Below are 22701 nucleotides of genomic sequence, written 5' to 3' on the forward strand. Positions count from 1 at the left end.
CTGAACACAAAGGCAGGGAACAAACAGACTTATAAAGGGCTAGACACAGGTGATGAGAATGAGGGTTAACGAGCAGAGTGCTGAACAAGGTTAGAACGTTGGCACCATCTGCAGGAGTGGAGAGAACAGGACCCAGAGTATAAGTGCCATCTGTAGGCCTGGAGTGAGCATGACATAGAAGACTCAAGGAGAGCACCCCCTGCTGGTCAGGAAGGGAACAGCAACCCAAAGATGAAATCTTTACAGAAATACAGAGAGTAGTGATGAGATGGAGTGGAGGTTAAATGGAAATCTTATATTCAGAATCAGTAGTGACAGCAAAAATGAGATCACAGTATTTGATAATACTAATGGGGCATACAGAGACAGACTACAGCTGAACACACAGACTGGAGATCTCAAGATCTCAGACATCAAAACCACAGACTCTGGAGAATATAAACTAAAGATCAGAAACACCAGAGGGTCCTCATAGGAGACGTTCAGTGTCAGTGAATTAATTATGTATTGTTAATGTTATTGATAATAAAGTTATTTACATAGTTATCACTCTATGAACAATTTAAATTCTCTGATATTTGCATTTTTACAGATGCAAAATCTGTACGGTCAAGCTATGTCATTTATAGTTTGTCAGCAAACTTTTACAACATATTTCAGTTAAAAAATGTGACATTTAATTAAAAAAATAATGTTAATATCAAGAAAATTTTTTTTTGCCCTGGTTACAGTTTCCCAAAGACTGCTCTGCCACTTACCCTTATATACCCAGACCAGAACAAAAGACTTGTACAAATATGTTTTAGAGTTGTTTTGGGTATATTCATGTACCCCAGGGGGTAGCACCTGGTTTCAGAGGAGAGGGGAGAATTATCAGATCATCTTGAAGAGACATAAGAAGAACAAGAAGAATCTTAAAGAAGAATCTTGAATAACAGGATTCTCCTAAGTCTTCAATCTTTCTCATAATACCTATGACTGTAATGAAATTGCGACCATTTTACCAATCGCACTGAGACATTTATAATGATACCAAATATGAAAAGGAAAAACAATATATTCACAAGATACATCATATGTGATATATAGACATTATCAGTGAACTTTTAGTGACTTGAATCTGGGGGAAAGGAAGGTAGGAGGGAGAGGGGGATACAGAGATAAAGAAGGAGAAACGTTTGGACAGGACAATGTCCTGTGCTCTTTCTTTGAGATCTTCTGTCCAGTGTGCATTTTATTGCTTTATTGCAGGATGAGTTTTATCTCAGTTTTGTCTTAGCAGGAAAATCAATTCTTAAGAACAGAGTCTGCAAGAGAACAGAAGTCATAAACCCATTTCTCTCATCCACCATCTGAATAAACAGTTTGTTTACATTAGGCAAACCCAAAGTCGGAGCCAGTGCCATTTGCACTTTCATGTTTGCAAATGCCTCCTCGGCTCCACTTGTCCAAACACGTTTGTCACATGACCTCAACCCTTTCCCCATTGTCAGGGCTCGTAAGGGCTGTTCAAGAATTGCACAATTAGGAATAAATGTACGACAATAAGCACACATTCCCAAAAATGTCAATAATTGCTGTCTTTCTCTTGTGGATTAAATTACTTTATAGTGCTCCCTCTGCAGTAGTGCTAAGCAATGGTCTGCATTCTAGGTCATTTAACTTGCACCGCGGAACTCGACAGGGTTGTCCGCTAAGCCCACTACTATTTGCTCTAGCTATTGAACCTTTAGCAATCGCCCTACACCAGCAGATCACTGGAATTACCCGTGATGAGACCGTACATAAGGTAACTCTATATGCAGACGATCTACTGCTGTTTATATCAAATCCACAAACCTCTTTACCCGCAGCTCTTTCTTTGCTTGAGAATTTTGGTCGGTTTTCTGGTTATAGGTTTAATCTGCACAAGGGTGAATGTTTTTCAATTAACGAGGTAGTTACGCAACTACAGTATCCCAACATACCACTGAAACTAGTCAAAAATAAGTTCACTTATCTTGAAGTCTGTATCACTCACCATCATAAGCATCTTTTTAAACATAATTTTGGCCTACTTCTTGAATGGATTAAGAAAGATCCTTATAAATGGTCCCCTTTAAAGATTTCTCTCATTGGGCGCATTAATTCCATTAAAATTTTGGTGCTTCCTAAATTTCTTTATCTCTTTCAGTGTTTACCTTTAACTCCCCTGTCTTTTTAAAAAAATCTTTGGACTCTGTAGTGTCTTCTTTCATTTGGAATGGTAAGCACCCTCGCTTATGCAAAGCATACCCTAGATGCAATGGTGGTATGTCCTTACCTAATTTTAAGTTTCACTACTGGGCAGCTAACATACGAAATACACTTTATTGGTGGCATTATCACCTTTTGCCCAACAGACCGTCCTGGGTGGACATGGAAATAAATGCTTACAAGCAAATTTCCCTTCCAGCACTTCTTGCTTCTAAATTACAGTTAACGTCTTATATTCCGGCCGATTTCCCAGTGGTGAAACATTCATTGAGGATTTGGGTCCAATTCAGGAAGTCATTTGGTATTAGGGACGCCTCTCTTCTTAGCACCGTGTTCCGTAATAAATTTTTTTTCGCCTTCAATGCAGGATGGTTCATTCAAGAGTTGGTCTCACAAGGGGATAAAATGTTTTAAAGACTTATTTTTGGATAATTTATTTGCTTCTTTTGAGCAACTGGTAGTACGTTTTGGTCTTATCAAGTCAGATTTCTTTAGAATCTTGCAAGTAAGACATTATATTAAGTCACTTGTACCAGATTTCCCGGCGATGCCCTCCGAAAAAAAACCTTTGGATAGGTTCCTTTCATGTAACATATTGGCCAAGGGCTCAATTACTATTATTTATAATTTAATGATCAATCTGGCATCTTCATCCCTGGATAACATTAAGAGAGCTTGGGAGGAAGACCTTGACAGACCATTCTCCGAAGACACATGGAACTGTGTCCTTAAACAGGTCCAGTCATCGTCAATGTGTGCTCGGCATTCACTTATACAGTTTAAAGTTGTACACAGAGCTCATATATCCAAAGTTAAACTAGCTCAAATGTTTCCTGGTACATGGACATGCCCCAAATTAGAATGTTACTGGCGATCTATGTTTCACACTCTTTCTGCGGTTCTTCAGCATAGATTAGAGCCAGAACCTCTGGTGGCATTATTTGGAGTTGCTCCAGAGGATGTATGGTTGTCAGCATCAATGTGTAAAGTCCTTGCTTTCTCTTCTTTGCTTGCACGTAGAGCAATATTAGTAAAGTGGAAAAATCCCTTGCCAGCCACTCATACTCAATGGATTAGCGATATGGGGGCCCTATCTTGCACCCGGCGCAAATTACTTTGTACACTGACGCATGTATCATTCCTATTTTGCACCCACGCAAAGCGGGCTTTTCCCTCCACAGACGCACGTCGGTAAACTAGGAAATGAACTTGCGCTCCCTGGGCGGGTCGGCACAAAAAGGAGGCGTGTTTCGACGCAAACATTCCCTAGTGCTATTTTGCAGTTCCTGAAAACAATTCCGCCACTGACCAGAACAAACCTAGTCTAAAGTCAGTGGCGCGTTGCGCGTTGTTCATAATGCTATTTTAAGCGCGCATGCTTGGCCATAATGTAGCAGGTGCACAAAGCGCATACACTTTGATTCTCTCATCAACACAGATGCAGCAGTTTTTATTTTTGCAAATCACACATTATAACAAGGAAAAATATTAACACATGAAATGGGAAATCATTGTGGTGTCCATGAAGATGTAAAAAAATTTAGGCCTAAATCTAGCTTACACATTTACCCAAATTTTTCAGGCTAATTGTAGTAATGACGGATCAGACCTGTTTGCCCAATAGTGGCAAGACACATATGTATAAGGACATCTGACAAATTAGTTTGTCCATCAAGAACCAGGAAAAAAAAACCTGAAGACTGCGAAATCACCTGGTAAATCCGCCATAATAATAACAATCCGCCATGTAACATGCGCACCTGCTCTTAAAGGGTATGTTGGATGACGCTCTGATTGGTTTATTTCACGTTACGCCCAAAGCACACCTATGAATAATGAAGCTATTTCAGACCAACTTCTTTTAAACTTGCGTCCAAGACCCGCCCACAAAGTTACTTGCGCTTCGCGCTTGATTCTTGCGTTTCAGATCGTTAAAATAGGGCCCATGATGTCCTGTCTCTGCCCCGAAAAATTAGGTATTCGCTAAGAGGATCGGAGAAACGATTTTTAAAGATGTGGCGCCCTTTTATTGACTATGTTGATAAAGTCTGTTTAAATAATGCCACTCCTAAGTTTTTTAATTAATTAATTTATTTTATATATATAAATATTAATGTATTTGTTGTTTTTGGTTGGAGGTTAATGTTTGTAAGTATTGTATGTATGCTCAGTTCTTACAATTCCATTTTGAATTAATGGACAGTATGGCCGTCATTCTAAAGATTTGATGGTGAGGGATGGCGGACTGTGAATGTGATGTATATTGTAAAAATCAATAAAAAAAAACTTTGAACCAAAATGTTACCATATTCAAATAAAGGTTTAATAATGTAGGCTAAGTGCTTCTTAAATGTTTGCATCTCGACATATTGCATAATTCAACCGACAAACTACGTTTAATAAACAAAGTTCAGGAGGAGTACGTTCAAACGGTAATCAGCTCGAGAGGAGGCATATATACACATATATACATAGCCGAGAGCCAACTCACCAAGTTACCTCGACAGTTTAAAAACCAAAACATTTTAAAAACTTTATTTGAATTCTACAATATTTATATGATTAAATCACTCACAGAGACTCCTCCCCATCAGCCAATCACTGTGGTCATAGTTAGTAAGTGATGACATCATCCATAGCTACAAGGTCAACCCCGCCCTTTCTCTTATCTTAAGATTACCCTCTATTCCTGAGTAAAAGTTGGTCTCAGCAGCTTGTGAACAGGTTTTAAGAGGAAACTCTTCAATAAGAACTTTGACTGCCATTTAGGAGAACTCTTATAACCTGTCCACACGGAGACGCGTTTAGCTGTATACGTAAAAAAAATTTTTATCGTATTGCCGTTTCGTCCAGACGGATCCGGCGTTTTGGGACACTGAAACCGCTATTTTTTTAAACCGGGTCCCAGAGTGGATAAATCTGAAACCGACAACTTTGCGTTTTCGTGTGTATGGCCAATCCGTACATTTTGTGAAACGATGATGTCATCACACCGCGTGTCAGCATTAGTCACACACCGCTACATCACACGTAACAGCAACAACAATGGCGGACTATATGCCTGTGATCGTGCTGCAGAAGCTACTGAGCCTATTAGCTTTACTAAAGCAACATCTTCTGCTCCTATGCTACTATGGTGAGGAATCTTCGTCTTCACCTTGCTGTCGTGTTGGGTTCGTATAGAGTGCGCAAGGTTATGCGCATGCTCCAAATCATCTTCTCCTTGTTTAGTGTATCTCTGTGGCAGAATTACAGCGCCACATACTGGTCTGGCATGTATACCACATCTTTTCAGTCGGTTTCAGTGCTTTTGTGTGTACGCATATATTTCTTGAGACGACACCGTGTTTACGAAAAAAATCATTTTGAAGGAACAAGGAAGAAAAAAAAAGATCAGATAGGGAAAGCTCTGGCTTCGTGTGGATGTGGCCTTAGTGATAAAATAAAAGGTTAGGTGAATACGGCTACACAAGACTAGTTCTTATTACTATTCCTCTTGTGTTTCTTCTTCTTCTTCTTCTTCTTCTTCTTCTTCTTCTTCTTCTTCTTCTTCTTCTTCTTCTTCTTCTTCTTCCGACTGGGTGTCTATGGCAGCCCATAGAACCGCTTGCGGGAAAGTTGTGGCACATAGATAGAGAACAGTCTGAGCCGTCACCATAGCAAATTTGGAGTCTCTAACACAATCACACTAGCGCCACCAACTGTCCAAAGTTTCACTCATGTTTATGCTAATAACTTTGGAACCATAAGTGCTAGAAACAAAATAATTTTTCTTCTGATTCCTGAGCTCAAGACGATTCTATTGCACCCTATTACGTAATTTTCTGTCATGAAAACTTGTCCGCCATTTTGAATTCTCTGAAAAAACCTGCTTTTTCAAACTCCTCTTAGGCCGATGCTCCGATTTCCACGAAAATTGATCCAGATCATCTCCAGACTATGCCAACAAAAGTTATGGAATTCATGTTGATTTGTAGCCTGGATGCCAGCCCGAACCCCGCCCACAAACTTTTTTGATCGGGAAGTTCGGTCTGGACTCGCTCCATTGAGGAGTAATTATGATCGGTTCAGAAATCGTCGGGCCAATCAAATTGCCAGGGCGGGCTTTATACGATGATGGACAGATGATCTGCAGGGACGTAATCCTCACGTTATCAAAGAGCGCTTGGGTTGAACTGGTTTCCCTCACAGATGACTGCCGCTGGAGAACTGAGATGTAGATTCCGCTATCGCGTCCGTTGTAAAAGAAATCGACAGCGCATTCATTTTAAAAGACGAACATAGAACTGCAATCAAGGCATTTGTCGATCGGAAAGATGTGTTTGCCGTCCTTCCTATGGGATTCGGCAAAAGTTTAATTTATCAGCTGGCTCCGATGGTAACTAAGAAGATGGGACGCAATGAAAACCCTGTGCTCGTTGTGGTTTCTCCTTTGGTCGCACTCATAGAGGGCCAAGTAAAAGAAGCAACACTCGTTATTTTACTTCTTCCAGCGTGCGTGCATTTGAGTTCTGTAGTTGACAACTGTGCTATGCAAAGTAGTTGACTTACTGCGTTGCTCTCATTGGTTGTAGGTCTATCCAATTGAGTGCAGAGTTTTTTTTTTTCCTGGTTCGGTTAAGACACGCCTCATAATCAAAGCCCTAGGAAGCAGTATCAGACTCACATTCTGACTAGAATATGAGTATGACGAAGTCAGGCTAGTTGATTTGTCAAACCGTTTTGAAAAAACGCACCAACAAATTTTATGTACCACTTGTGCGAAAACAGACGTAAGCCTGTATATCCGCAACGCTTTATCGTTTTCAGACCAAACTTGGTACATGTCATCACAAGCATGACCTGAGGCTACATGCAGCGTTTGCGCGCAGTGCCATCTACTGGTCTGGAAATATAAAATATGGATATTTTTGCTTATAACCTCTGAACAGTTTGTCCAAAAATCATAAAAGTGGTATCGTTAGATTCAGGACATCATGCCAAGTCGACTGATATCCAAATTTACCATATTGATCAATTTAGCCGTTGGCCATTTTGAATTTTGTACCAAAATGCTGCATTTTCTGAACGCATGAACGCATCGTTACGAAACTCGGTATGGGTCATCAGTACGATGCCCTAAAGGAGCCTGACCAGTTTCGAACCAGCGCCACCTAATGGTAAAATAAAATGTTCAAATGCGTATAAATCTGGGTGTGGTTGACTGAGTCATCTCCTTGGGTTCCTGAATCCTTGCCGAGTCCAACGTTTTGCCTTATGGTTTGTGTAGCATTGTGATTTAGCGCTTAAAAAAAACATTTGCCAATATCTTCGAAACCGTTAGACTGATCGAGACGAAACCACCGTCAGAAGTTCGGAAACATAGGTCGATGGAAATATACTAATGCCCAAATGTCAAAATATTAATAGTAAGTGGCATGAAAATGCAAACAAAGTCATGTGTGGGTATTTTTTATGTGTTTATACATATAAATGTCTATACTCCAAAACGGAATTTTACACACACATGTATGGGCTCACTCTGAGGACACATGAAAAAAATGGTGGGATTGCGCGACTTCTTGGCGCTATAATAGAACAAAACGGGAAATTGCCATTGACTTCAAAACAGTTTTGTGATTAAAATGCTTTACTTTACGAATGCATCGGTGTAACATTACGAAACTCATTATGTGCCATCAACAGCATGCCCTGAAGGTACTTAAAGCTATGGTATACGATTTTGAAAATCGGTCGAGAAAGCCTGAATTTTTAAAAAAACGCATCCCGCCCCTCCACACACACACCGGCTGCACAGCTTACATTGGTCAACTTCTCTGCGGCTGTACAGCCAATAGAGTGAATGGATTTTTTTCATTCTTTTTTCTATTCCTATTGTTAGGATTGTACTATACAACCATAACCAGCATCTAAACGAGGATATTAATAATGAACAATCTTTGAAATCGTATACCCTATAGCTTTAAAAGATTTTGAGACAGTGCCAGCTTTTGGTCAAAAGTTATAATTAAATGGACAAAAATGCATTTGCCTATTGCAATGACACTGGTATTACTAGATTCCTTGGGTTATGCCCGAAACCTAGATACCAATTTTGCCATAGTCAGCCAAACTTCCTGTCCGCCATCTTGATTTTCATTCAATACCTACTTTTTCAAACTCCTCCAAGACCGTTTGTCCAATTTTCACCAAAATCGAATCGTATCATCTCCAGACCGTGCTGACTAAATGTTATGGATTTCGTGTCACTAGACAAAACTGTTTTTGAATACTTTTTAGGCTTTATCTCTGCAAACCCTTACGAAACAAAAATATATTGCAATATACTAGAATTTATATTGCAATACATTAGAAAATATATTTCAATATATCAGAAACTGCCTCATATATTTGAAAATATATAACAATATATGGATGGACAACCTATTGCTATATATTGATTCATATATTAAAATACATTGATATACAAACAAAACTGTATTACATTATTGCATGTATGTTTATTGAAACAAAGTATTTTTTTTATGAGTTAAGTAAGCTCATGCATAGGTTTACAGAAAGGTTGATTAACAATAGTCCAAATCAAATTTTTGCATGACATTCATTATATTTTACATTATATAGCCATATGGATGGACCATATATGGCTATGTATTGATTCATATATTGTAAAATGTAGATGAGAGTATAAATTAAATTATCATTAACAGCAACAATTACAACATTTTTTAGTCCACTTTTTATTCCCCCACATGGTAAATTATTGTATACAATATATAATATGATAATTATATATAATATATTATGTAATATAAATCAATATATTTTTCAACATATTTAAGACATGTTTGCATATATATCTGATTATATTATCTGGTACATTGAGGTATATTAGCTCATATAATTTTACATATATATTTTCACATATATGCAATGCCTCTTCCAATATATAATTTCATATAATATGGGACATATTTCAATATACCTAACAATATATTAAATAGTATAATAATATGTATTTATTCAATATATGAAAACGGCAATAATTGCAGTATTGTCCCATATATTGCAATATATTATTGCATATATATAATATATTATTATGTAATATATCATATGATATATTACAATGTAAATTTCACAATATATGGAGACACATGAAATATATTGTCACATAATATATTGAGAAATATATTTTTGTTGCGTAAGGGAAGCCTTCACATATTCACAATAAAACTTTGTATGTGTCATTGTCACCTTACTCTGACCTCATTAAATTGATTCTGTAACTGCGCCACCTATTGGTCGAAAGTGATAATCCAATAAATCATCTTATAAGTTACTGTATATATGATTTTTCAGCCATTTGCCCAACATCCTCTTAAAATGTCTCTAATTGCTCCTTGCTGCAGTTGGTATGGCACTCCCAACCATGTTGGCATGTCTTGTCGTCTTCTTTGCACTTGGCCCCGATAATGGACCCATTTACTTAAAAACTATGTTCTGAAAAATGGGTAATTTTCACTGTTACTGTTGTGTGTTGTGTACAAAGTATTGGAGTCTATGTCTTCGGTTGGGTACCTCATTATATTGTTTAGATATGTAGTCTTACATAAGGTAACATAATCAACTGTGTTTTTTACTTACATGTTTTAAAGTTAACCATGCGCTTTAAAAGCATGGCCTATTTCAGTGCTACATTGTTTGAGTAAAATATACAAACAAAGAGAGAGTGAAATGAAACCGAGTCTTGCAAAGTAAACTTCAAATGAGTAAGTAGAATTTACTCCATAAACTATAATTGGCCAAGTTAACTTCTTTGTTAATTTGACCTAACTTAGTTAATTCCATACATGTGACAGTTACTTAAAAAAAAATATGAGTGCAAAAAGTAGCAAGTAGATTTTTTTTCTTCAGTAAAGAACTAGGCCTTGAACAAGTTTGCACGTAAACTCGAACTCAAGACACACACATACATTTGAACATTTGACCTCTCTTAACCCTCCTATTATCTTTGGGGTCAATTTGACCCCACAATGTTTAACGTCTGTAAATACATGATTTTATTTTATTTTTTTGCTTCAAATTTAATGACTTTTCCTAATTTAATGGGGACAACTCTGTAAACATAAAATTAACCTGCTGATATTTTTTCAATGTCCTGTACACATTTTGTGGCATCGGTGTTCCTTGGGGTCAATTTGACCCCAGGCTCTTTTATCTGTATAATAAAACAGAAAACATATTTTAAAATTTCACACACATTTGTTTTGGTTGTTTTATTGAGGTCACTATAGCATGTTATAATGTGAATTTATAATGTTCATTATAATTTTACATATTCAATATTATATTCAAAAAAGTCCCTCTGTTTTAGGGCTCTAACCTAACATAACCATATCTGTAGTATTGCGAGAACCACTAGTAGTTCACATGTGTCCAATTTTCACCAAACATGTGATATAATTCTCATGAGAACTAATAATTCTTTCCCGTGCCATGGTGTCACGAAACTGCTCCGAGACACGAAGGTGGAGAATCCAAATGCAGTTTTATTAAGGGGTAATCCAAAACAGGCAAGGTCAAACACAGGCAGGCAGTCCGTACAAACAAACACACAAAGCAGGCAGGGGTCAGAGGCAAAAGAGTAATCCAAAACAGGCAAGAAATCCAAAAAGACCAAGAGACAAGAAAACGGGGAGAATGCTCAGAATTGCAGTGTGACACTAAAACAAGACTTCGCGGTGAGTGAATGAATGTTATGGATGTTAACTTAAAAGGTTACTTAAGTAGTCAACAAATACATAAATTACCTGAGACAAACCTTTGTAAAAAAAAAAATATATATATATATATATATATATATATTGTGGAGGTTTAAATTACTGGGGTCAAATTGACCCCAGTGGGTAATAAATGTTATCAGATTTGAGGGTAACAGGAAGGTTAATTGTTGCTATAAATCTATAACTAATATGCCATAAATGGTAAAGTTTGATCTTTGCCCAGGACACCCGGATGTTATTGCCGGATATTATGTGTATAAATATGACCCATCTTCATTCAACAGATATGAGAAGGTTATTGTGTTACACCGGCTCTGGCTCTTCACCAAATCTTCCTCTGATATTCTGAAGGCAACAATTTAAAAATCAAAGAGTTCTGAATAAATGTTCTACCTGAAGTATTTTTTAGCTTTGTCTTTAAATGCATTGAGAATCGCAGTGTTCAGCATATGAGTGCATGCAGACATTTCACTTTTCCTGCTTATTAATTTCAGGTTCATCATGGCAATGCTGAAAAGTTGTCTGCTTCTTTTCATCATCTTCTCCATGGGGGATACACACGGTAACCAAGACATTTATTTGTAAAAACCCTTGCTATTTAAAAATATTTTGGAAATGTACAATATTCCATTGATTAGTATCTGCATGATTAATAAGGGGTTTACAGGGTATAAAGTACACATATTTTCAGCACATAATCACAAAAACATAAAATAAGCTACATAAATAAAAATTAAAACATGCTTTGCGTGAATGATACAAGAAATGATAATGGACTGGGTGAAGTTGTTTTAGACAGAAGATGCCCCGCTACATGGATGAAACTTGGACTCCGGTGCTTCAAGTACTTTTCTCATCCGACTAAGTGGATCACAGCAGAGGTAATGTGTTACAAAAAGAAGATTTGATCACACTTTATCTTAGGTGTCTTTAACTACATCTAAAATACAGATGTAAAGACATGTATGTACACAATACATGCATTGTCAAATGATTCATTTAAAAATGATTCTCTGGTGAAGTAAATACTACAGAATAAAACTAATGTAATTTCTACAAGGAAAAGTTAGCTCAGCCAAGAATAAAATAAAAAAGAAGTAAATTATATATTATACTCAATTCAAGCATGTAAATATCAAGAATATAAAATTAAGTAAAACCTCAACTTGTATAATACTTGTTCCCATCATGCACTGGGGCATGAATAATAAATAAGGTTGATTTTTCACTGTTTTCCAGCTTTATTTTATCATTGCTTTTGTTAGATTAAGTAACTTGCCATTTTGTGACATCTAGATTCGTTTTCAAAATAACACAATCACTCAAAAACGATCAATCGAATGTTAAAGTCATTGTGTGTAGTATTGAGGTGTTCAGGTGCCATGTTACTTTTATTATAGATACAGTATGTAATCCATTCAATATCTATTGTATTATTTGTTTAGATATTTCTAAGCATACACTTTAAACGTGTGGTTTAATTCAGTGTTATATTGTCTTAAAAAGTTAATTTTCTTAAAGTTAGGTTAGTCAAGTAGATGTTACTTAATTCTATATGTGAAATTAAATAAGTTAACTATTATGAAGTAATATTTAATTAATTACTTCAATGTCAATTAAATGTCAAACTAATTTTAAGTCCAATAGTAAGTAGATTTTACTTGATAATAACAGGTTAGTTGTACAGAGCAGTATCAGTAAAAGTTACTTAAAATGTGTTAGTGCAAATTGTTACGAGGATTATATCAAATAAATCCAACAAGTCATTGTTTTCAGTGATATTATTTAAAAACACTTACTATAAAGTGGTTATGTTTTTTTTATAGTAAAACTTTCCTTTCTGCAATTAAATAGTACAGAAAACTGGTACTGAGCAAATAATCAATCAGAGCAGACTTTGTTTGCAAATGTCTAAAATGTTGTCATTTTGCTTTATGCTAAAAAATAGATTTTGTTTTGACAATTAAAAAAAATCTGTCTCTTTAGAGAAACTGTCAAAGTCTTGGTGCAAATCTCGCATCTGTGCGTAATAAACTGGAAAATAAATTCCTGCTGAGTCTGTTGCCTTCTCCTTCCACACGTACTTGGATTGGTGCTAATGATGCTGTAGAAGTGAGTTCAATTGTGTGTCCTAAAGAGACCTATTCTTTGTCTATTTTAACATTTCTGCTTTAAAAAGTAAAGGCAAAGTTTCTAATGAAGATGTTTTGACTTCAAATCTGATCTTAATTTGCTTCTTCCTGAAGTCTGACAACAGTAGTGCACTCTTTTATTCCCTCTCTTCACTCTTTAGAATGGACAGTGGTTGTGGAGTGATGGATCTGTGTTTTTGTTTACCCACTGGTGCGCTAGAGAACCTAACAATGCTAATGGTGTCGAGAACTGTTTGGAGATCAGCTATTCCTGTAAGAATTCAGCCTGATTTTTTAAAATACTTTGTTATAATTTACAATCCTACAATTTTACATCATAAAGTAACATGAAATGACTATATTTAGATTTCACAAAGTGCTTTAAGTTAAATATTCAATTTTATTTTGATTCTAACAACACTATAATGATCAGAATAACTTATTTCATAATTCCTCCTTACAGCTGACCGTTGCTGGAACGATTTTCACTGTTCAAACTTATTATCCTATATCTGTGTTAAGGACCTGTGAGACCGTCATGCTGCTCCACAGTTACTTTGATTCAACTACATCTTTCCGATATTATCTTTTAAAAGAATGTTATTCTAAAATCAAATCTCTTCTAAACATTAATCTCTTTTCAATATCTTCTCTGAAACACTCCTCAAATTAATAAAAACATTGAAAAAGCAAATTGTGCATTGTCAATCAAATTCATTTATGTAAAAATATAAGTATATTGTGTAGCAAAGGTTTGAGGATTTTGTTATTAGGATGGCATTAAATGATGTCATCATCAGGGGCGCGATTTAAGCTGCACACATGCTTCATCATTGACAAAGAAGACATTTGCATGTTTGTTTCCTGGATTATAAGCAAATATGGAACTCATCCAGGGCCCTTTTTTTTTCTGAATATCCCCGGACATATAAAATATCCCAACATTTCGGTGTGAGAAACCTCTGCAAACAAATCAGAGATTGAGTGAACTGTTTGAATGAATCAAACTGAATCATGAACTATTTCAGACCATTTTCTAAACATGTCTAATTAGATCAATAGTGATTCATTCACTATTCTGGCATTAGTTCTAATTCCAAACAGCAGATAGAAAACACAAGGGACATAAGGAAAACAAACATACTCGGGCGAGTATGTTTATCAATATCATAGAAGGATTAATCAGCAATATTTTACTGGGGCACAGTGTGAATTACAAAAAGGGTCCAGCGACTCCCCCAGATCTATATGATACAAAATAATAATAATAATAATAATAACTCAGCGATCTGCATTAAAATAGTATTTTAAAGGCAGCAAATTGGTTTTGGTTTAGGCCTATTTTTATTTGATTTAATTAGTTTTAATAACATACTTCATTTTATTTTTACATGGTCATCAGATAATTTTACACTTGCACAATAATTTCGCCAATTTATTATCTTCGAAATGTGGGTGATTTCAGTGAGCAAATATATGAGTCAGTACATGCAAGTGAATCAGTGAATCAATTCTTGGATCCAAAAACATGTTCGTTCATGAACCAAATAATTGGCGTCAACATGCCAAGTTTGAGCAAAATCTTAATTGTAGCCAGCTAGGCAAAGTTTACAAATGGCATTGTTTTTATCTAGTTCATTACTGCCCGACTTACTTTTAGAACCAAAGTGCTTCCACACGTCGGCTCTGAAAGCTGCAGGCGTTTTTAACCACGGTGTAATCCATCAGCTGGAAGTTGAAGCCTCGTGGGAGCCGCCATTGTAGCAGAACTTCACCTGCTGTTAGCATCCCATTGACTCCCATTCATTTTGGCGTCACTTTGACAGCGAATAACTTTACATCTGAGGCGTCCAAAGACTTAATTTGTCCATTATTTATTTCTAAAGAAACACGACAATAGCTATGTTTCCATCCACACGTTTTTATCCGCATTAAGTGATATCGAATGAAAAATGCCTTATGGAAACAGTAAAATTCGATTGAATTTCATGAATATCGACTTAAATGAAATACGATCGGTCTCATCGGATTTTATCTTGATCGATGTACGGCTTATGCGATAAACGCGGATGGAAACGTTATTATGGTGCGATCCATTTTGCCTAGTAAAACTTTGTTCGCAAATGTTGGCTTGAATGTTGTGCAATTCGGTGAGAAATTGAATGGAAACACCTTAACATGTCTCAAATCAATTCGATATACCAATTTGATCGCAAAACAGCATGTGACGTCATTACGCACAGGTTTTTATCCGCTTTAAAACCGTTTGATGGAAACACACTTTTACCAGCTTTATTCGCATGAGGTTTTTTACCGAACTTCAGATATTTCGATTGACAAGTGGATGAAAACATGGCTAATGTATAAAATGCTCCATTACTTTGTATCTTACGTTACGGCCCCGTAGAAGACGTTTTTGTAAAAATAGGCTAAAGATTGCGTCATAACCACGGGACACTCTGTCGCACAATAGAGAAATTCCGTATAGACAGGAGGAGAAGCTCGCAGGCAATCTTTTACTGTCTATGAGGCAATCGGGGGGACATGGAGGCACAAAGTCAAGGTAGAAGCCCATAGTTAGAGAGTCCATAAAAGCAACGGGACAAAATATTTCAAGGGGCTTCAGATTTGTCTTGGCACAGCTACTAGAAGATTTACAACTGTCAGGCTGTCGTCACGCTCAGTTTGAGCCTGCGCAGTCGCTCAGACATCAGACAGGAAGTGCAATAATCGGGCTTCAGTCTTCTCCGTTGAAATCAATGGGGTCGCTGTGTCCATTTCTTTTACTGTCTATGGTTTTTAAATGTTCCGTCATTTTCTCACTCTCGTTTACTTCTGAGGCATTGGCAGTATATGAGAGACATCTGGACGCGTCACGGAGACCGGTGTCTGCGCGCGAGAGAGACCGAGTGTGTCCGAGCATTAGTATGCGTGCACTATTTTTAAAATGTATAAATATCGATACTAGAGGTTGAATTATCGATACACTATCATGAAAAAAAAAAATATTGCAGAAGTTAACTGTATCGATATTTTTGCACAGCCTCAAAATTCTTCATAGGTCTGGTTTGGGCGTAACGTGAAATAAACCAATCAGAGTGTCATCTCACATTCCCTTTAAAAACAGGCGCGCTTGTTCCATGGTGGATTGGTATTATAACGGCGGATTTGCCAGGCGCACTCCAGGAGCGGTTCACAGCCGAGGAGACCAACGTTCTCGTCAGGGCCGTAAAACACAGAGAAGTGATATTGGGATGGGATAAACCCACTCAAATTAGCTTTGGTTAAACAGGCGTGTAATTTGGGTAAATGTGTAAGCTAGATTTATGCCTATTTTTTCACATCTTCATGGAAAAGTCCGCTGTGCGCGGGTGCAAATAGGAATGATACATGCGTCGGTGTACAAAGTCAATTGCGCCGGGTGCAAGATAGGGCCCTTATTGTTTATTTCAAGCGCATATGTCAAACATAAATTACAGCTGTTGTGTCAGAGAATGAATATGTGCATCAGATGTTCAGAAGACAAGACTTCTGCATAGAAAACCCTCATGCTTCCTCACTCAATCCTTGATGAGATGGTTCCTCTCTCCCTTCACAATGCAATTGTTACGTACTTCATCATGGTGGAGTTTGATTGTTTTCAGGGTCATGAGCTGAAGGATTGAGAAACAAGGAAGCATTAATTTGTCCAGTGTGTCTCGTCATGTCAAAAGCATTTTGGACCCATAATAACTGAATACTTAAGCTTGAGCTTTATTTAATTCATAGCTGTGTGTATGATATTTCATGAGTTTTGTTACGGCATGATGCTTTCTGTGGTGTCATACCTAAAACTAGCACTAATCTTTCCACCGCTGTAAACTTGACAAGCAATTTATCCAAACTAAGTTATTTTCATCTTAGGCATTTTGCACAAAATGAAACATGAATGAACATCAGAATGTATGCTAAAGATATACCGTACAACCGCAGTGCACGTCAATAAACAATGCGTCATGTAATGTTACATCTACCTTTAGAAAAGTAATTCAATGACCAGAATATTTAAAGGGTTAGTTCACCCACAAATGAAAATTCTGTCAGTAATTACTCACCCTCATGTTGTCCCAACCCCGTAAGACTTTCGTTCATCTTCGGAACACAAATTAAGATATTTTTGATTAAATCTGAGAGCTGGATCACTCCTCCATAGGCTTCTAAGGGATTGAAACGTGTTCCCCGAAAAGTTATTAAAGACATCGTTGAAATAGTCCAAGTGACTACAGTGGCTCAATCCTAAGTTTATCAAGCGACGAGAACACTTTTTGTGCGCAAAAAAAACAACAAAATAACGACTTTATTCTAATATTAATTTAGTAATATTCTAATACTAACTCGAGTCAGTTCACTAGTGTAACAGCATAAGCTTCTGTTGTTGTACGTCACACGCATCACACACATGACCAGCGTCGGCCAATAATGAGCCTATGTGTGACGTAGCTCTACGCTATCACACTACGTTAACTGACTCGAGGCCCAAAGAGAAGGAAATTAGTAGTTGAAATAAAGTCGTTATTTTTGTTTGTTTTTGCGCTCAAAAAGTATTCTCGTCGCTTGATAAACTTAAGATTGAGCCACTGTAGTCACTTGGACTATTTTAACGATGTCTTTAATAACTTTTCGGGGCCGGCAAGTTTCAATCCCTTAGAAGCCTATGGAGGAGTGATCCAGCTCTCAGATTTAATCAAAAATATCTTAATTTGTATTTCGAAGATGAACGAAGGGCTTACGGGGTTGGAACAACATGAGGGTGAGAAAAAACTGACAGAATTTGTATAATATATATATATATATATATATATATATATATATAGATATATATGTTACATGTGTCCTGAGTTTCCCCCCGTCATTGTTTATTTGGTTTATTCCTGTGTCTCAGTTTTCCCTCTCCTCATTAGTTCTCAGTTCCTTCACCTGTGTCTAGATAATTTGCCCCAGCTGTTTCTTGTTCCCCTTTCTGTTCTCTGTGTATGTAAACCCTCTGTTCTCCCTCACTCCTTGTCGGTTCTCGTTGATATTACTTTGTATTATGGTGTGTGTTTCCTCCGTCCATCTGCCTGTTTGAACCTTGTCAGTTTATATTATTAGTAAAAGTGATTGAATTGGAAATCTGGACTCTGCCTCTCCTTCAACCTGCACCACACCCGTAACAGAAGAACCGACCTCCCTAAAATGGACGATAGGGTAAGAATGGTCGTCCTGGCCGAGGAGAGCCAAAATCTCCCAGCCTATACCCATGGACGTTCGTTTGAGGGAACCCGTCTGGCCAGATTTCGTGGGATCCGTGGAGGCCGCAGTAGTGGCGGTGGTCGAGAGGAGTCCCGACACCACTCTCCACTCTGGTTCCGCTTAGCTCAAAGCCCTCTTCACAGCTGGTTCCGCCCAGCTCAAAGCCCATTTCACCACTGGTTCCGCCCAGCTCAAAGCCCTCTTCACCGCTGGTTCCGCCCAGCTCGAAGCCTATTTCACCGCTGGTTCCGCCCAGCTCGAAGACCTCTTCACCGCTGGTTCCGCCCAGCTCAAAGCCCTCTTCAACGCTGGTTCCGCCCAGCTCGAAGCCTATTTCACCGCTGGTTCCGCCCAGCTCGAAGACCTCTTCACCGCTGGTTCCGCCCAGCTCAAAGACCTCTTCACCGCTGGTTCCGCCCAGCTCGAAGCCCTCTTCAATGCTGGTTCCGCCCAGCTCAAAGCCCTCTTCACCACTGGTCCTGCCCAGCTCAAAGCCTTCACTGCTGGTCCTGCCCAGCCCAGATACCCCTTCACCACTGGTCCCATCCAGCACAGAGCCCATCGCCTGCCCGCCAGAGCCTGAGCCCGTCGCCTGCCCGCCAGAGCCTGAGCCCGTCGCCTGCCCGTTAGAGACTGAGCACACCGTACGTGAGTACATCCAAGAGGACACTGCGCTGATTGTAATGTCTGCCGCGATCCTGTATGTGTGGGCTACACGAACATCAGCTACAGCCCATGAACTCAGCCCCGAGTTTCCCAAACCGCTGGTTCCGTCCAACCCAGCCGAGCCCTCACCGCTGGTTCCGTCCAGCCCAGCCGAGCCCTCACCGCTGGTTCCATCCAGCCCAGCCAAGCCCGCGCTGCTGGTTCCGTCCAGCCCAGCCGAGCCTGCACCGCTGGTTCCATCCAGCCCAGCCGAGCCTGCACCGCTGGTTCCGTCCAGCCCAGCCGGGCCTGCACCGCTGGTTCCGTCCAGCCACGTCCAGCCAGAGCTTCACGTCAGCCACGTCCAGCCAGAGCTTCAAATCAGCCCTACAGAGCCTTCTCCGCTGGTCCCGTCCAGTCCTCCCGAGCCTTCTCCGCTGGTCCCGTCCAGTCCTTCCAAGCCTGTCCTGGAGCACGTCCCTGAGCCTGGCAATCCCCCCAAGAAAATTTTGCGGGGGGGATATAGGCCACCTGAAGGTGCGTCTCCGCCATGGCCGTCCGAAGGTGCGTCTCCGCCATGGCCGCCCGAAGGGGATTCTTCGCCATGGCCGCCCGAAGGGGATTCTCCGCCAGGACCGCCCGAGGGGTGGTCTCCTACTCCGCCATGGCCCCCTGACCAGCCTGCTCCGCCCTGGAGGCTTCCTGCTCAGGGTAGGCCACGCCCTCGTCAGCCTCCAGGGCGCCCGCCTCCCCACCCCTATTGAAGTTATACGGCGCGAGGACGCGCCTTTTTGGAGGGGGCGTTATGTTACATGTGTGTCCTGAGTTTCCCCCCGTCATTGTGTATTTGGTTTATTCCTGTGTCTCAGTTTTCCCTCTCCTCATTAGTTCTCAGTTCCTTCACCTGTGTCTAGATAATTTGCCCCAGCTGTTTCTTGTTCCCCTTTCTGTTCTCTGTGTATGTAAACCCCAGGGGCGGACTGGCCATCTGTGTGATCTGGAGAATCACAGAACGGCCGGTACTCCAGGACGGCCGGCGGGCCGGCCCAGCGGCCCACCACCCGCCACACACGCAGTCACAGACATCCCAAGTCTCCCAGAAGTTCCCCGCATATTTATAGCAGCTCACTGATGCCCGCAAATTAGTTAAAATCTCTCGGAATCTAGAGCGAATAAGAGTGCGCATGCGTAGCGCGCGCACGGCAGAGAGAGGGAGCGAGCTAGAGACCTTGCGTGTGTGTGCTAGTATGCGCGTGTGCCTCACGAAGCGCATGTAAGGACCCAACCAATCAAGTGCGGGCGGGCTTTTATCTCTACTACTGACGAACCGAATTAATCAGAAATTACTTTGCAAGTTACTTGCTAGGGATGATGTTAGGAAGTGATATTCAGCTTGCTACATTTTTAATGATTACAGTAGTTAAAACAGCTAAACTTCAACATTTTAGCTGTAAAATGCCACATGCAGTAGCTAATATTAAGAAATATGTTGTGCTTTTACTTTTAAAAATGTTGGTAACGTTACAGTTAATGCTTACAAACTTTGAAGATTTTGAATACAGAAGTTACATTTGTAATGGTGTAGCCTATTTTCATTTAGATGTGGTATTATTATTTGTGCAGTAGCTAAGATTAATTACTGCATAAATTAATTAAGATTATTAAAGGGGGGGTGAAACACTCAGTTTCACTCAATCTCATGTTAATCTTGAGTACCTATAGAGTAGTATTGCATCCTTCATATCTCCAAAAAGTCTTTAGTTTTAATATATTTATAAAAGAAAGATAGGCTGTACCGAGTCTTTCCGGAAAAACCCGAGCGGGTGGAGGCGTGCCGTGTGGGCGGAGCTAAATAATCACGACACGAGCGCGCAAAGCTTTTGCGTTGAGAGCGTCTGGAAGCTGTGAGTGACATCCGAAAATAAACCATGGCTAACAATCAGATAGTAATCTCATGCAGAACAAGGATCTAAACAATACTAAGGGCTCGTTCATACAGAACGCGTTTTTGCTCACAAAAACGTGAGATGGGCAGTGAAATGGGTGAAAAACATAAGGTCTCGAGCGTTTTTTTTTTAAATAGAAGTGATTTGAACTTGAGCGCAGTGTTTTTAGAACACCATGTCATGCGCGAGTTTTACAACATTTGTGCGTTGTAAACAGACAGACTCGTGGTTTATGAGGACATGATTTATTTTTACAATAAACAAACTGACACCTACAGTGGCCAGCTAAACAAATGTATTTAAACACACACACACACACACCATACATCGCATGCTCCATAGATATACATTAACTGTATGTGATCATGTTGTTTACTTGCTGTGCTTACACGCAGATAGTTAACAACTCACAGACATTTGAAGCAGTTTTACTCACCGCCTGCGGTTGCAACGCACGACCGTGAACCTTTATCGTTGGGACTGCTCCATCTTTAAGTATTAGGCGATCTGCAAATCCGGCGTTGAACTGGGCTTTGTTTATAAAACTATTACCGTCGAAATGAAGGGAACAAACAAAAACACTTGCACAACTCCGTTGCTGCTCTGGAAAAACAAAATCCATCCACAGGTCCCTTAACGCTGGGTTCTTTGGAAATTTGTGCAGTGTTGTCTTGCCCTGGCAACCAAAAACACACTTTTTTGGTGCCATTTTTTTAATTGCAGCGCAGCCGAGCCCAGCGCTCTGATGGGCATAGGCGTACTCTCGCACGCACTAGGCTACAGATCCGCGCGCGCCCTTCCGGGAGAAGTGCCCTTAAGACCCTTATAAGGAAATTCCGGCCACTCTGACGTCACACACGCCCGTTTCGAAAAAAACTGTCCGAAACTTGTGACAAACCGGAAGGAGTATTTTTGGAACAGAATTACTCCATCAAACTTACAACTTCATTTTTGAAACTTTGTCCATGTTTAGCATGGGAATCCAACTCTTTAACAGTGTAAAAATCTCACTATGCATGAAACAGCATTTCACCCCCCCTTTAAGTAATAAATTCATTTTAAGACAGCATGGAATAGATTGTATAATTTGCTGTTAGCTATGTATAGTATTATGAGCCACAATTAAAGTCTTGTGACACTCATGCCAGGCAGCAGGCGTTATTGTTGTTGTTGTCGAGTTTCCGCGCGCCGATTGCTTTGGGCCGGGCCTAGTCAAAGTCCAGGGCCGTTTTTTAGTCCCAGTCCGTCCCTGGTAAACCCTGTGTTCTCCCTCACTCCTTGTCGGTTCTCGTTGATATTACTTTGTATTATGGTGTGTGTTTCCTCCGTCCATCTGCCTGTTTGAACCTTGTCAGTTTATATTATTAGTAAAAGTGATTGAATTGGAAATCTGGACTCTGCCTCTCCTTCAACCTGCACCACACCCGTAACAATATATAGATATATTTAAAATAAATATAATACACCATTATATTTATTTTAAATATAATAGGCCTATATTTATATAATATATATTCACCCAAACTGAATAATTAAAAACAAGTTTAAACGGGTAGCCTAATCTTCTATAGGCCAAACTATTTTTTAGTCTTCATTTTCTTTTTTTTTTGCCAACTCAAGTTCTTGTTTAAACTCAATAGATATGCTTATTCTGTGCATTTTGGGCACTTTTTGTGTGAAATTTTG

The 22701-nt window shown here is 39.2% G+C and overlaps 3 protein-coding genes across 7 annotated transcripts in view; 2 read left to right on the forward strand and 1 right to left on the reverse strand.

Annotated features, from left to right (window-relative positions):
- LOC130086920 (ladderlectin-like) overlaps positions 1–22701 on the forward strand; it is a 175196-nt gene that overhangs the window by 27360 nt on the left and 125135 nt on the right. For 2 of the 4 annotated variants that reach the window (XM_056253152.1, XM_056253155.1), the window contains exon 6: positions 13617–13847. The exons of 1 other annotated variant lie outside the window; for it this stretch is intronic. In XM_056253152.1, the coding sequence (XP_056109127.1) occupies positions 13617–13684 (68 nt within the window). In that variant the 3' untranslated portion in view covers positions 13685–13847. Of the gene's footprint in view, positions 1–13616; positions 13848–22701 lie in introns of those variants that run through there. One more of the 4 variants, XR_008807269.1, reaches the window with a different exon arrangement.
- LOC130086917 (uncharacterized) overlaps positions 1–22701 on the reverse strand; it is a 181872-nt gene that overhangs the window by 19278 nt on the left and 139893 nt on the right. The window lies entirely within an intron of this gene.
- The window catches only part of LOC130086927 (ladderlectin-like), a 101233-nt gene continuing 89801 nt past the window's right edge, over positions 11270–22701 (forward strand). Inside the window, exons 1-3 of the mRNA XM_056253168.1 lie at positions 11270–11372; positions 11516–11583; positions 11817–11902. Of these exons, the coding sequence (XP_056109143.1) occupies positions 11523–11583; positions 11817–11902 (147 nt within the window). The 5' untranslated portion in view covers positions 11270–11372; positions 11516–11522. The remainder of the gene's footprint in view (positions 11373–11515; positions 11584–11816; positions 11903–22701) is intronic.

Source organism: Rhinichthys klamathensis, unplaced genomic scaffold (assembly GCF_029890125.1).
Source record: "Rhinichthys klamathensis goyatoka isolate OS25496 unplaced genomic scaffold, OSU_Roscu_1.1 h1tg000103l_1, whole genome shotgun sequence".
Lineage (NCBI taxonomy): Eukaryota > Metazoa > Chordata > Actinopteri > Cypriniformes > Leuciscidae > Rhinichthys > Rhinichthys klamathensis.